At 40.4% G+C, this 16,307-nt stretch overlaps 1 protein-coding gene across 2 annotated transcripts in view; it reads right to left on the bottom strand.

The window, feature by feature from the left end:
* Positions 1-4,896: 4,896 nt before the first annotated feature.
* LOC139473966 (protein eva-1-like) overlaps positions 4,897-16,307 on the bottom strand; it is a 187,340-nt gene continuing 175,929 nt past the window's right edge. For both annotated transcript variants that reach the window (XM_071256832.1, XM_071256833.1), the window contains 3 exons: positions 12,005-12,196; positions 10,749-11,006; positions 4,897-10,500 (listed from right to left, as the gene is read on the bottom strand). In XM_071256832.1, the coding sequence (XP_071112933.1) occupies positions 10,205-10,500; positions 10,749-11,006; positions 12,005-12,196 (746 nt within the window). In that variant the 3' untranslated portion in view covers positions 4,897-10,204. The remainder of the gene's footprint in view (positions 10,501-10,748; positions 11,007-12,004; positions 12,197-16,307) is intronic.

Raw genomic sequence — 16,307 nt, 5'->3', positions numbered from 1 at the left:
TAAAATGACAATAATATGGCAGTGTCTGTGTTTCATTTTCTTGATGAGTGTTTGTTTGTTTGTTTAACGCAGCACTCAGCAATATTCCAGCTATATGACTGTGGTCTGTAAATAATTGAGTCTGGACCAGACAATCCAGTGATTGACATCCTGAGTGTTGATCTATGCAATTGGGATACATTGATGTGCATCAACCAAGTCAGCAAGACTGACCACCCGATCCGTTAGTTGCCTCTTACAACAAGCATAGTCGCCTTTTAGGACAAGTATAGGTTGCTGAAGACCTATTCTACTCCGGATCTTCATGGGTCTTGAAGAGTGAGTGAAGAAAGGAAGGAAGGATGGAGGGGAGAGAGAGAGCAAACCGTGGAGCGGTACACCTACATCGATAACACTGCCAATATATAGAGTACAAAGCTGCTTAGTGGTATATCTGTTATATGTCAGTGTTTATATCTGTAACACTAATGAACCCGCCTCCATGGCCTAGTGGCTGGAGAGCAGATAGTCAGTGGGGTTGATCCCCGGCCGCGTCATACCAAAAGACGTTAAAAGGTAGAGCTCGGCATTAAGGGGGTTTAAAACTGCTGTGTTATGTATGTTGTTGCTGTGATCTATAAATATCAGAGGTCCCCAGCAACCCATGCTTGTCATAAATGGCGGCCAAATACATAGGCTGGTGACTTGGTCAACTGTATGTTATGATGCCTTGACGGTATTGATCATTGTCTGTAGATTGTCTGGTCCAGAATTGATTATTTACAGGCTGCCGTTGTATAGCTGGAATAGTGCTGTGTGTGGTGTTTATCAACAAACAAGTCGTAATGCTGTGTTATATATAGCTGCAATTCTGCAATAAAACCCTGTACCTTTTTTTGTAGAAACATGAATTCGCTATCTTCGTTAAAACCCTGTACCCTTTCTGTAGAAACGTGAACTCGCTATCCTCTTTAAAACCCTGTACCCTTTCTGTAGAAACGTGAACTCACTATCCTCTTTAAAACCCAGTACCATTTCTGTAGAAACATGAACTCGCTATCCCCTTTAAAACCCTGTACCCTTTCTGTAGAAACGTGAACTTGCTATCCTCTTTAAAACCCTGTACCCTTTCTGTAGAAATGTGAACTCACTATCCTCTTTAAAACCCTGTACCCTTTCTGTAGAAACGTGAACTCACTATCCTCTTTAAAACCCTGTACCCTTTCTGTAGAAACATGAACTCGCTATCACCTTTAAAACCCTGTACCCTTTCTGTAGAAACGTGAACTTGCTATCCTCTTTAAAACCCTGTACCCTTTCTGTAGAAACGTGAACTCACTATCCTCTTTAAAACCCTGTACCCTTTCTGTAGAAACGTGAACTCACTATCCTCTTTAAAACCCTGTACCCTTTCTGTAGAAACATGAACTCGCTATCCTCTTTAAAACCCTGTACCCTGTCTGTAGAACGTAAACATGAACTCTCTATTCTTTGAGGAGACACAATGACACGAAACTAGATACAATCAGAGCATGGAACATTTATTCTGTACAAAAAATATACAAACCAAAGTTGTACATGACATTGTGTGTATATACACCCAACACGTAGCACAGTGTCACACAATACAACCACAGTCGGTTGACAGCAGCCAGACGAGGCCGAGCTGTGACATCACAAATGGGTATAAGGAAATATACGATTAACTTAAACGTATGAATATTGTAAATAATGTACATAATTGAAACACAAACATTCTCAACTTTCTTTCAGTTAATAAATTTATGCAGTTTTGTTTTAAAAGCATATTTGTTCTCAAATGAAGTATAAATATGTGCAAAATAAAACATCTGTTAATAAATATATTTGGCATACAATTGAAAAGTAGAAATTTTCGATGTGCACAAACTTTACAGTGTAAAGAATATACAATACATACACTGGTACAGTGGACAGGGTTGAGGGACAAAGCTCATCGAACACTGTAACACTGTTCAAAGTAGAGGAACATACGTTCACATGAACAGACACGTACGTACCTTGCTTCACAGTTATAGCTTACAGCTGCATGTTTCCATGTTTCACAGATTCTAGGTCACCATATGTTGACAAAAGATTTAGAATTTAAAAGAGGAAAATTGTTATTTATTTTATCTGATTTTTAGAGCAGACTCTTTAAGATATGCTATACAAAGGCAGTCTGGCTTTAGTGAAGAAAGCTATTAGGGTGAAAAATATAAATGTGTTCTCTCGCATAATATGAAACACTATATTAAAAACAAAAAATGTTTCAAAACATAACATACTGTTGTTTCCAACTTAGTTTCATCTAAAAAGATTTAATTATGTTTGGCATTAAAAATATGGTGACCTTAAAACCAAGAAGTGAAAAGGGTGGTCTAATGGTTATGCGAGATTACACAGTTATGACGGTGAGGATGTGTGTGTTGTACATCACTATGATAGATGATACGAATGAAGAGTAGCTGAAAATGAATGCAGTTTGTGTTCAGATTGGTTCACATATCTGTGTATTTGACCCAACTGATCAATTAAAACTGCAAATGTCACCCACCAAGAGAAAAAGGACCTAATGGGTGCTCGGATACAATTGTGCTGTGATGTCATAAAGATGTTTGACGTCATCTTACTTCAGTGAAGATCGATGTTTGATGTTATGTATCTCTGTAATAAGCTTGTGAATTGTAATTTTGTGTTCTGAAGATACTGTAGTTTTAAATATAATGAAAAGTCAAAATGTGATTTTTCACCCATAAGGTCCCTTATCTCATCGTTGGTCAAAAATATTCAGAGTGATGCTGATATACTCATGGTATTAAATAAGGGAATTTAAAAAAAATAAAAATCTGGCTTTACATGTTCCAAATTAAAATTTGTGTACTAAACTCTCAACTATGTTTCCCCCTTTTTCATAGTTTTATTATCATAATATTCACAGTACTATCGAGTTAACCTCCCACCCATCTATACCCCCACTGTACCCCGCATCTTCTCAACATGTAACACATACACTGACAGGAACACATGGTGGATCCGTTACATCCGATGTTTTGAACACAATATGCATGATTATTGGCTGGTAGTGTGTATGAGTCATAAATAGTCATCTTTATGGGAGATATATATGTATATATATATATACTTCTTCAGAAAAAATGCTGAATTGTATTAATCATAATCATTTCGGTTGAAAAAAAACCAGCCCAATTTTCTAAAGGCATCCAATATTCTGCCGATTGGGTAAAATACTGTTGACGCTTGCCCTGTGATATGCCATTCTATAGTAAGTTCTTGTATAGGGTGGAATATGCTTCATACAGCCACAAAACATGGTAAACGTCCTGACAATAAATGCTCTCTCTGCTGCCGTTGTTCAAAGACAACAGTACACTGTTATCAAGACTAGTTTCACTAATTCTCACATCATACTGTACACATTGGAATCTTGTTAGTCTGGAAACCTTACAATCTGGACAATTTGTGTTGGGAGCTTTTATTTACAATTATAGACATAACAAAGAAACCATAATTTTTAAACCCATAACCTTGTTAATATGGACAATTTCACTAGGAAACTCACTGTCCAGTTTAACAGGGTTACACTATATAGAGGTTTCTGTGACAGCTTTCCCTTACTTAGTAACCAAGATACAGCAGGTTATTTTCACATATCAAAACACTTTATTCACAGAAATTAGGATAGTTTAAGTGAAACTTCATAACCTAATGCACAAGAGCCCTTTTAGACATATACCTTCGCTTCATACAATAACAGGGGTGGTCGGGTAGCCTAGTGGTTAAAGCCTTTGCTCGTCCGCCGAAGACCCGGGTTCGATTAGTAAGCATAAGAACAATGTGTGAAGCCCATTTCTGGATTCCCCGCCATGCAATAAGTGAGTGAGTGAGTGAGTTAAAATTTTAAGTCACATCGGCAATATTTCAGCCATATCGTGACCCATGCAATAAGAACCATCATGTATTAAAGACATGTAGATGATATCTAATTACAGATTTTGATCAATCTTTTCATTACAAACTTATTCTTATATGGTTAAAATGTCACATTTAGACCTACAGTGAAGTGTGCATGAACGTAGACACAACATATAAGCTATCGGAGACTAGGTTTGGGATATGGGGCAGTTCTAGTTGGATTACAGTTATTTAACATGTCTGCCATCACATCTATTTTTCATGTATCCCATCCTACAGTTAATGATTGCCCTAATTAGTCTGAGACAGTCTTCAGTTTCACACCCAATAACGACCCCAGACATTGGAGGGGACATTGGACTAGGGACATAGGTCAACGCCTGAAGAATTATCGTCAATACTTCACGAGTTTATTCACCCATGAATACATCAACGTTTTGGTGTGTAGTCGCTATTTTAACCAATAAATCAAGAGAAAACCAGAGAGTTCTCTGACCAATCAACACTCAGATTACGCAACACAAATGGCAATATTTCTTGTGCAATGTGTCAGAGCCTTGAGACCATCTACTGTAGGGCTGGGATGAGTCCAAATTTACTACCCGGGTATCCACCTCCCTATTACCCTACCCTACCCGGGTACCCACCCCCCTATTACCTGCCCCCTATTACCCGCCCCTACCTGGGTACCCATCCCCCTAATACCCGCCCCTACCCGGGTATCCACCCCCCTATTACCCGACCCTACCCGGGTACCCACCCCCTATTACCCGCCCCCTATTACCCGCCCCTACCTGGGTACCCATCCCCCTATCACCCACCCCTACCCGGGTATCCACCCCCCTATTACCCGACCCTACCCGGGTACCCACCCCCCTATTACCCGCCCCCTATTACCCGCCCCTACCTGGGTACCCATCCCCCTATTACCCGCCCCTACCCGGGTATCCACCCCCCTATTACCCAACCCTACCCGGGTACCCACTGTACGTCTCAAGAGATACAATATGTCCGATTGGGAATTATTTTTTTACTACAGCACTTGCAAAACAAATTTTGATACATGCATTAAACAATCTGGTCATGCATACACTGAAGTAGACTTAAGTTATATCTTTATTCAACCATATGTTAAGTCAGAAGGAATGGATGCATAGTCAGAAAGAAATGTGAACATAAGTGACTTGTAGTGTAACCATAGAGTTCTAGATAATTTTTGTAATTAAACTATATATCACGTGACTAACCACGGGTCCGGGTAGTCCTGTGGGTACCCGGGTCCTACTCAGTACCCACCCGACCTGGGTACTAGAGTTACCCGTCCCAGCCCTAATCTACTGGTAGGGTTTTCACAAAATTCATGCTTGGAGTTGGGTTCATTAGACTTCTGAGAGTCCTACACGGCATCATTTCATGACTTCACTGCAACTACACGAGTGATGTATTCACGGGTGATGTAGGAACGTATTGCATTTGTTTATTCTCCATAACATTTCCTTGTTGTGGTTTGTTATTCATGAAAGTGGAAGCTTACATCCGACTCTGTATGTGGTGCAGGTCTGACTAGAATTGTTGTTGAAGAAAGTAAATAACAGGAATACAGGAATTCACATTCAATAAAAAAAACACAACAACAACGGTGTGACAGACGATGAAGAAACTTAATGAACAGCTTCGCACGAGAGCAGATGGACATCTAACAGAAACAGACATACCACACTATATTCCTTATGGTGGAACTATTGAATGGACCATCCTCAGTGGTCTAGGGTATATTATCCCAAGGCTATTCTGATTAATACAAGTGATGTGGATTACTAGACTGCAATATTTTATTTGCAATTTCATGGAAGGATATCCATTCTTGATTTGTTTTGTGTTCATAGAGGCCACTGAAGAAAACTTTTCCCGCAATTTTGTTTTGTAAAGTATATATTGATTGGTTATAAGGTAAATGTGCAACACGATTGGGAAAACTAGTGTGTTAAAGCTGATGCACTGATTGTGTCACATATAGATGGGTGAATTTTTGTTTTACTCCGCTTTTAGCAATATTCCAGCAATATCACAGCGGGGGACAGCAGAAATGGGCTTCACACATTGTACCCATGTCGGGAATCGAACCCGGGTCTTCGGCGTGACGAGCGAACGCTTTAACCACTAGGCTACCCGACTGCCCCACATAGAGATGGACTGCAGTCAGTACACATGTACCCAACATGTGTGACGCACTGGTTTCTGCCTGGTGAACACAGGCTTACATAACTCTGAGCACACTGGGCTTGTTTAGGATCATGAAGATGTCCAAGAAATTGAACACATCAGCACAATGAATACACATTACCAAGTTATCTCCCTTGTGGTCATCAGGGGGAGGTAACTCTGACACATTGTAGTAGTATAGTAACGTAAGTACAGGGAAATATTGGAACATTATCACCTCTTTCTTCTATTGTATTCCTCACATTGCCGTGGAGACTAAATAAGCATAGAGATTCTTCTAGGGTAGAAAAGGTTTGAGCTTGTTTAATTGAAAACAGGTCTGGTATTTGTTGAGTGAAAATGTTTCATAATTTGTACCTATGTTAAATTTCCAAACATGAAGGATTAAACTGGGATTAATATCAGGATTAAAGGGTTTGGAATTATGATTCCAACAAAAACAGTCATTACCACTGACTCTAAAGATAAGGACAAATACATTGTTTCTTGGTGACACAGATCTAAGTACAACATTTAGTTTCTGACTTAGCAGGACCAATTGTATTTATTTCCTTTTTCTAGATTTCTCTCTCAATATACCAAAAGGCAGACGTCAGGGATGATTTGAGGTTAATTTCCTGAAATAAACATGAAATAGGAGCTACCGGTATAAATATAAGTATCATATTGCAATATTCCATCTCACTTGGGTTCAGTTTACAGGGTACCAGTTTCTAAAAGTGATGGCCTGAGATGCAAATGGCCTATTTGGTCATCCTTGTGTTTCTTGTCTCATTTATAAAGATAAGCTAAAAGGTTTTACAGGAGATTAATATATGATAGATTACTGAAGCAAATACCGCACACAGCTAAATCATATCAGATGGCGCTTCGACCCAACTTTCCCATTCAGTGGCAAGGACATACTAGGCACTGTATGGTAGGGTACATGCATATAAATGCTGAAAAACCTGAGACTGCAAAAATATCAGCATTTCCTTAAAGACTACCATACCATAAAACTTTGGCAAAGTGGTTATACAAAAACATCTGTGATTGAGCATTTCACAAAGTTTCATTACTAAGGCTGAAAAATTATAGTCTTGGTTCTCAGGTCCTCTCCGCATCAGTATAAAGTCTGCTGCATGTTTTCGTTTTTATTTCCATTTTATTTTTTTAAATAAAAATCCTAATACTTAAAAACAATGCGATCCACGCAGTTACTTCCCTTTTCATGCACACTGCTTTACTGCACATCTCGTGTTATGGTCATGGCAGCAATAGGAGTTTGTATGCTTGTTTATGTAGGGAGGCCCTTTCCCAGGTTGATGGTATACAACTGTTTATTTGGTTACATACTAGTTTGAACAAGCATCCCAAAAAACCTACTGCCCTCCCGAACTATATTTTCAAAAGTCATTGCCTGAGAACCAATTCTTTCATTTTTTTAAGCCTAACCATCATAATTTGAGAATCATGAACTATGAAACATGGTTCGAAGGCTCAAGAGTCGCATTGAAACTGATGAAGATGGATGTAGAGTTTCACAAATATGATAATCACTGAAGACAATGAGTGCACACACACAACATCGGAATGCTGAAACACTTCCATATCAAAATGTACTCAGAAAATATGGTTGACATTCAACCTTGGGTACAGACAAATCAACCTTCAGACAATAAGAACGAAATTGAAAAAAAATAAAGAAATAGACATTGTGAATAGACAGTGCAGATATTTAATTTGTAAATATATTATGCAATACTACAGATCTTTGAAGTGAATATTCAATATGCAGATATATAGAGACTAATATTAACAGTCTAAGGGAGAGAACTCTGATGTGACCAGCACATGCTTTTGTCAGGTTGAGGTAAAGCTACACACAGGTTTAATACATGTGACCAACGAATGGCCAATAAGAGATGAGGTGGACTGCTGACACAATGTCCTTGCAGCCAGTCAAGTAATTCTCACTGTAAATACAAATATATTCCAGTCTTGATAATAACACAACAATTATTCAATTCCGCCAAAGTTTCTCAACTTTGCCTCATATTTTGATGTGATTTTATTGACCTTTCAATGAAACTACCAATATCGTGAACCTGTGTCGAAGCGAAGTTGCATATTTTATCAAATGGCGAAACATAGTTTCATGGTTGGAGTTTGTCTGAAATATATTGCTGCTTAAATACTGTATTCGACGTAATAAGCGCCCTTCTCTAATAAGTGCCCACGTCGATATTTGCTAATATATTGGCTAGTGAACAATCTCACATTAGCACCCCTTCCAACTGTACACAAGACTTATTTATTTGTGTATAATACGCACTCGTATGTTATATGCACCCTTAATTATGGGCAATTAAATCCTGGAAAAATATTTCTGTCGTATATAAACATTTCAGGCTGTCAGCATAAACCACGAAATTTACGATCTTTCAACTCAAAATAATATTCTAATAAGAGCCCCCTATTTCTAATTTTGAGAGCTCCCTGGGCGCTTATTACGTTGAATACGGTAACTGTCTGTGACACTGGAATACAAATGGTTGCTGAGGTTGAGCATCAGAGTATGCCCTATTGTTACAGGAAATGTTCAGATCAATGTTGGAATATATCATATATTAAAATTTATAAATGTTATCAAAATGTTTACAAAACAGTTATCACAGGGGGAAGTCGTCAGTCCACACTAACATGATGAATGACAGTAGCACAACAGACCATTGAGCAGAGCAGACGTCACCAGCTGCAGGTGGACAAAGCAGATGTCACCAGCTGCAGGTGGACCAAGCAGACGTCACCAGCTGCAGGTGGACCAAGAGCAGACGTCACCAGCTGCAGGTGGACAAGGCAGACGTCACCAGCTGCAGGTAGACCAAGCAGACGTCCCCAGCTGCAGGTGGACCAAGCAGACGTCACCGGCTGCAGGTGGACCAGCTATAGAAATCCTCTCATACACAACAATCATGCCCTAAGAAATTTATTTAATCAGAGTGGCTGACCATTTGATATTGAATTTGGGGGTGTGTGGAGGTTAAATCTGTCCCAAAATTGCTGGAAAAAATTTACCGTCACGTTTTACAAAAGATTTTTTATCATTATTAATATTGTTTTATTGGACATGTTGGATGTTCGGACAGACAATTAAAAATATATATGACTCCTCCTTTCAGAGTAAAGAAAATGTATGTCTTGAAGAAGTACTGTCTAACTGAAAAAAATAATGTTTCTCCAATAAGATTCCCAGCCACCCCTACCCTCCCCCTCCCCCACAATAGAATATCAAGTGGTCAATTTTTAATGTCGCCTCTGCCTGTTGGCTGAAAATCTTGTTGGCCTTAGCTTTGTTAATGAGTACAAAGGAACATGGGCTTAAAAAAGTCACTTTATGTTGCGGGTTGTTTCGCCAATAATGTTTATAAACATTAAGGCATGAATGCTGACATAAGAGTTGACGGAACTGTGAGAATCGCTTCTGCCCCTTTTCAACTCTCATACACTTGGCTTCATCATCCGGTTCATGAGAGCATACATCCTGTGCCTGTTTCAAGTTTTCAGTTTCGAGTGACTGACAGCTTAAGAATTCTTGAAAAAGATCAATTTGTTCAATAACTCATATTTCAGCCCACGATTTGTAAGGGCTTTAATTGTAATGTATCAGTTCCATAACGATCCCCGATAACACAGACGGCTCCTGGCAGACATGAATATCTTGGTGCATCCTCATCTGATTTCCCCCCACATGTTCTTCACACCCACATGTGGGTTCCACACAATGACATCATTATGTACACATTTCAACAGCACTATTATTGCCCGAAAACTGTCGCTGGGGGATAATGCACAACTTGTAAGTTGCATCTAAAAGAATTTTTGTGAAAATGCACAAAAATATCTTCTTTTTCTTCTCACAAATATCTCCATAACAATTGCACTTGCACATCACAACCACATAACAAGGGGAGATAACCTTGTTTCAAGGGAGGTAACTCTCAACTATCACAAATCCTTTGGTTACCAGCCATGGCACACATTTGCACTAGAATGTTGGAACATTTCAGCCATAATAGTTACTTAAACTCCTTGTTCCTGTGTCATTTCGTAACGTGCCTCGAGGGCTAAATCGTACAACTTCGATACGGTCTATAGATTCCGCCCGTTCTATTGACGAAGCCTCCAAAGGATGATGATTGGAGGTGACATTATGACTATGGGTGGGCTCTGTAACGTCCAGTTTGGCGCGAACATTGCGTTTATAATCACGTCCAATTTTGATGAGAATCACGGTAAGGAGAATGATGATCCCGACACAGACTCCTAGGACTAGATACAGGATAACCTTCTCAGCATTCTCTGAAATCACAACAATGTACAGGTCAATGTTGAACCTACTGAATTTGTTACATCCTAAATTTGCTATTCACATCAAGAATCATTTATCAGCAACTAACATGGACAGAAGTGGGTATTTTGTCAGTGTCATGCAATTACAGACTTCTTGAGATCAAAGCAATATTCTGACAGTATGAGTATAACTGTTCATGTATAATTATTTTAAAGAAAGGTACAGTTTGTGTATACTTGTGTATAAAATGACCTACTGTTCAAAAAGTTGACAGCATTAAGCCAGTTCATGAGAATCCCCATGGACCTGTCTCTCTGTTGACCAGCAGGGACGGTGGTGTAGTTGTCACAGGGGTTGGCGGTGCTGCTACTGGTCTCAGTCGGCTTAGTCTTGTCTTTGATGGGCGTCTCCTTGTCAGTGTTGACAGTGCTGGGGTTTCCTTCACCGGGCTTTTTGTCAGTGTTGACAGTGCTGGGGTTTCCTTCACCTGACTTTTTGTCAGACCCTGCAGCATCTGGATAACAAACAAGGTGGTGGGTTATCCTGGGTAACAGACAAGGTGGTGGGTTATCCTGGGTAACAGACAAGTGGGTTATCCTGGGTAACAGACAAGTGGGTAATCCTGGGTGACAGACAAGTGGGTAATCCTTGGTAAAAGACAAGTGGGTTATCCTGGGTAACAGACAAGGTGGTGGGTTATCCTGGGTAACAGACAAGGTGGTGGGTTATCCTGGGTAACAGACAAGGTGGTGGGTTATCCTGGGTAACAGACAAGGTGGTGGGTTATCCTGGGTAACGGACAAGGTGGTGGGTTATCCTGGGTAACAGACAAGGTGGTGGGTTATCCTGGGTAAAAGACAAGTGGGTTATCCTGGGTAACAGACAAGGTGGTGGGTTATCCTGGGTAAAAGACAAGTGGTTGGTTATCCTGGGTAACAGACAAGTGGGTTATCCTGGGTAACAGACAAGTGGGTTATCCTGGGTAAAAGACAAGTGGTTGGTTATCCTGGGTAACAGACAAGTGGGTTATCCTGGGTAAAAGACAAGTGGGTTATCCTGGGTAACAGACAAGTGGGTTATCATGGGTCACAGACAAGTGGGTTATCAAGGGTAACAGACAAGTGGGTTATCATGGGTAACAGACAAGGTTGAGGGTTATCTCGTATTCCAGACTAGGTCATAGGTTACCTGGGGCCAAAATGACCCTCATCACAACCTACCTCCAGAATCTGCCCACGTCTACCCCAGTCCACTTAAGTCCACCCAAGTCTACCCGGACCTGCCACCAGGACATACCTGCTGGAGCTCTACCCAAGTCTACCTGTCTACTGGGACCTGCCACCAGGACATACCTGCTGAAGCTCTACCCAAGTCTACCTGTCTACTGGGACCTGCCACCAGGACGTACCTGCTGAAGCTCTACCCAAGTCTACCGGAACCTGCCACCAGGACGTACCTGCTGAAGCTCTACCCAAGTCTACCTGTCTACTGGGACCTGCCACCAGGACGTACCTGCTGAAGCCTGCTCAGGCCTGACTGTGATTGCCTTCCTGGATGTCTTGTACGTGGGCGTGGATGTCTCACTGTACTTGGTGAAGACGCCGGCCTCGGTGCTGCTGCTTCGCAGGGAATTCTTCCTGTCCTTCTTCTTGTGGTGCCGCCTCCTTTCTTTCCGATGAGCTGCCTTAAATATTTTTTTAGGAACTGAAATAAAAGATAAGTTAGTTAGACTTGAAAAAGACATGAGGACTCTAAGCAACAAACATTAGGCCACACCAGTGATTCAGAACACTAGTTACCTCACTGGCTTAAATAGAACCAAAAACGAAACAGGATGTTTTGGTGAACAATATCACCAACAGTAAGTGGAAAAAACCCCAGATTTTTTTCAAAAGTAATTTACAGTTAACTATGTTATAATGAACACGCCTAAAACGAAATGACGAAGATAACAAACTTATTTGTTAGTCCGGCCATTTGGTGTATATATGCTGTATATATGGTCCATTTGAGTTCATTATAATAGTAGTTGGTTTAATATCAGAGAATACTTTGTTCCTTCATCGTCTTCCAAAATACAACAGCAACCTGACGAGTGACCTTGAGCCCCTATAAGGCCTTCCACTGTCAGGTCCCACTAAGGTCCCACAATTTGCTCTGCAGAGTTGCATACCTTAGCTTGCCAGAATCCGATGATCATGGTTTGAATCCGAGAACAGCCCCGATTATAATTCTAGTTTTGTCAGAACCCATACCTGTACCCATGGATTTCACGTAGTAAACATCTAACACCTTAATCAATTCAGGAGATACATTAATCGATGTTGTGATATTACCAAAATGCTGTTCAAAGTGGCGTTAAACCCAACTCACTCACTCAACCATTGTATCTTCCCACAATACAACACATGTTGGCAAGTGCTTGAGGGCTTCTAAACAACCTCCACAAACACATAATACACAAACACTTCACTGCAAGGCTGCGTCCAATCACATCAGCCTGCTTCTCGAGTGCTGAAGATGAACCCATGTGTTTTACGCCATGCAACGGCGCCAAGTGGTCATTACACAACAAGTGCCCTGCTTCTACAAGACCTTCTCCCACAACTGGTATCCCCCAAATCAGACACAAACCCGCTGGTGAACAACACACTTCATCAACACACAAGAAATAATTCCACAATGACATAAAACACCCCAAACTCACTTTTCAGTCCCGAGCTCGGTCAACATGATAGATGCTCAAAATGGTGGTTGTCTCTTATCCGGGCAACATTTAGATAATACAATCATTACCATTCCAGTGGTGCAAACAGCGGAACCAGTCAGGCTCGTTAATTCCAAATTGTAGTAGTTTGACCTAATTAAAGCAATTAGTTGCACTGGGCAGATGACTCAACATATGCCAGCTTCAGTACCGGCAGGCTAACCCTGTCGTAGCCCTCCTGGTTCACTTCTTACTCCAACAATCAATAAAGTCACACTCACATATTTAGATTGCGGCTCAGTTTCAAGCCCTCCCTACTGGGATAATCACTTAACTATCATGTATAACAATGTTACAAGAACACTCCGCTCATTTGCACGCCAGACTGACTTCCATAGCATATAATAATTATCAAATATCATAAACAGACGATATCATACATATCATCCTACACCATATAACAAAAAATTGGACTGTTTTAATTAAGTATTCAAATTTAAAAATAAACCAATGATTGATAATTTGTTTCTTTTATCAAAGAATGAACCAAAATCGTGAAATTTAATTGAAATAGCATGTAATTAGATTAAAAAAAATTCTTCTTTCAGGGTTGGTGATCTCTTTCATGAGACAAAAAGCTCCGAAACAAACAAACCAAAGTTGGTATTTGAGTCTCCTGACAGACGTAGATCATACTCGCTAACTTTATCATCTTCATCATGGATGGGCAGTTCTTCCAAGTCATGAATCAGTCCAATTTCACACTCAAAATGTACTGGCTCCATGATATACAAGATATACATGTTTGTTGAATTTGTACAAGACATCATTGAAACAAATCAAGATCGACAAGAAATTGAATGATTACCCGTGTTCGATGTCCCGACTGTCGTATATTCCCACTGTTGGTGTGTGACGCGGTCGTAGTGCTATATATACCATATTACATGTGTGACACAAGGACATCCGGCCCTGTGGCAGTATAATTTCCTCTGGTGGCAGGAAATATGGCTATACGCAGTCTATGGAATCTCCACCATTTCTGGTTACCAATGAGGGTTTTCCTGTCACTCATAAATAGCTGGCGGCCTTTCTACAGCAGATATGTATATCACCATGTAAAACAATCAGGAATTGTTCTCCACCTGCCATCAGTGCTGACTGAGGAACTATTACATAATTGCTGGATTCAGAGACTGGTGTGCCGCCATGATAAATGTCTTGTATGAATGTGTATTTAAAGGCGAATATCATAAACAGAACTATATGTCTGTCACTGTGTGAATGTCTTGTATGAATGTGTCTTTTAAGGTGATTGTATAAACGGAGGTATATGTCACTGTGTGAATATCTTGTACGAATGTGTATTATAAGGTGATTGTATAAACGCAGCTATGTGATGTCACTGTGTGAATATCTTGTATGAATGTGTATTAAAAGGTTATTGTATAAACGGAGCTATATGTCACTGTGTGAAGTCTTGTATGAATGTGTATTAAAAGGTGAATGTCATAAACGGAACTATATGACGTCACTGTGTGAACGTCTTGTATGAATGTGTATTATAAGGTGATTGTATAAACGGAGCTATATGTCACTGTGTGAATATCTTGTATGAATGTGTATTAAAAGGTGAATGTCATAAACGGAACTATATGACGTCACTGTGTGAACGTCTTGTATGAATGTGTATTATAAGGTGATTGTATAAACAGAGCTATATGTCACTGTGTGAATATCTTGTATGAATGTGTATTAAAAGGTGAATGTCATAAACGGAACTATATGTCACTGTGTGAACATCTTGTATGAATGTGTCTTGTAAGGTGAATGTCATAACTGGAGCTATATGTCGGTGTGTGAATGTCTTGTATAAATGTGAACAATATGAATGTCACTGCATGAATATCTTTAGTAAACATGTCAACGGGTGAATGTGTTACAATATCCAGCAAAAATGTCTCTCTGTGAATGTCTAGCTACAATGATGCCGTGTATATGTCTTTTGTGAATTTTAAATGTGAATGTCCTTGTGAGAATGCATAGAGTGAATGCCCCGGAGTGAATCTGTCCCTGTTAATGTCGAAGGCCAAGAAGACAGCCACACAATGATCATGGCCACTATATCATCAGAAGTAGATGGACGGGGAATGGCTGACATATTGTCAATATTCACTCACTCACTCAGCTAGACCTGACCGTCATTCACCACGTACCAGAAACTGATGAAAGACATTATCCTTTGTGTGCAAGTTGGCATATGCCCTGACATTTAATAGTGACACAGCACCTCCACCTAGCTCCACCTAGGGTTGAAATAGGTCATGGGATACCCTGTTTAATTCATTCAGATATTACTTTTAACATTTAAGTCAACTGAGTGTAAAAATGAAATATCACGAGCACAATGTGCCGGAGTTTAAAGGTTAGCTGTCATGTCACACTTGAAACAGATGAGTTGGGCGCCTCGCACATCACAAACATCCGTATCAGCTACTCAGATTAACATAAGTACAAACTGTAAACTGTCGTGTGTGGATCAATGACATGGTGGTTTGTATGTACAGAGAAGGGCTACTTTCTGTGTGTATTGATGACTTGGATTAGGCTGTTGAAAATATATATGTACATTTAGCCACATGGGAGTGGTCAACTGTCAGTGTTGCTAGATGGGAGTGGTCAACTGTCAGTGGTGGCATGTGGGTGTGGTCAACTGTCAGTGTTGCCACATGGGAGTGGTCAACTGTCATTGATGCTACGTGGGAGGGGTCAACTGTCATTGATGCTACGTGGGAGTGGTCATCTGTCAGTGGTGGCATGTGGGTGTGGTCAACTGTCAGTGGTGGCATGTGGGAGTGGTCAACTGTCAGTGGTGGCATGTGGGAGTGGTCAACTATCATTGATGCTATGTGGGAGTGGTCAACTGTCAGTGGTGGCATGTGGGAGTGGTCAACTGTCAGTGGTGGCATGTGGGAGTGGTCAACTGTCAGTGGTGGCATGTGGGAGTGGACAACTGTCAGTGTTGCCATATTGGAGTGGTCAACTGTCAGTGTTGCCATATGGGAGTGGTCAAATGTCAGTTTTGCCATGTGGGAGTGGTCAACCGTC

The sequence above is a fragment of the Haliotis cracherodii genome, unplaced genomic scaffold, assembly GCF_022045235.1.
Source record: "Haliotis cracherodii isolate W230 unplaced genomic scaffold, xgHalCrac1.p SCAF_3, whole genome shotgun sequence".
Lineage (NCBI taxonomy): Eukaryota > Metazoa > Mollusca > Gastropoda > Lepetellida > Haliotidae > Haliotis > Haliotis cracherodii.
The sequence above is the reverse complement of the archived record's forward strand: the minus strand, read 5'-3'. Positions and strand labels throughout refer to the sequence as shown.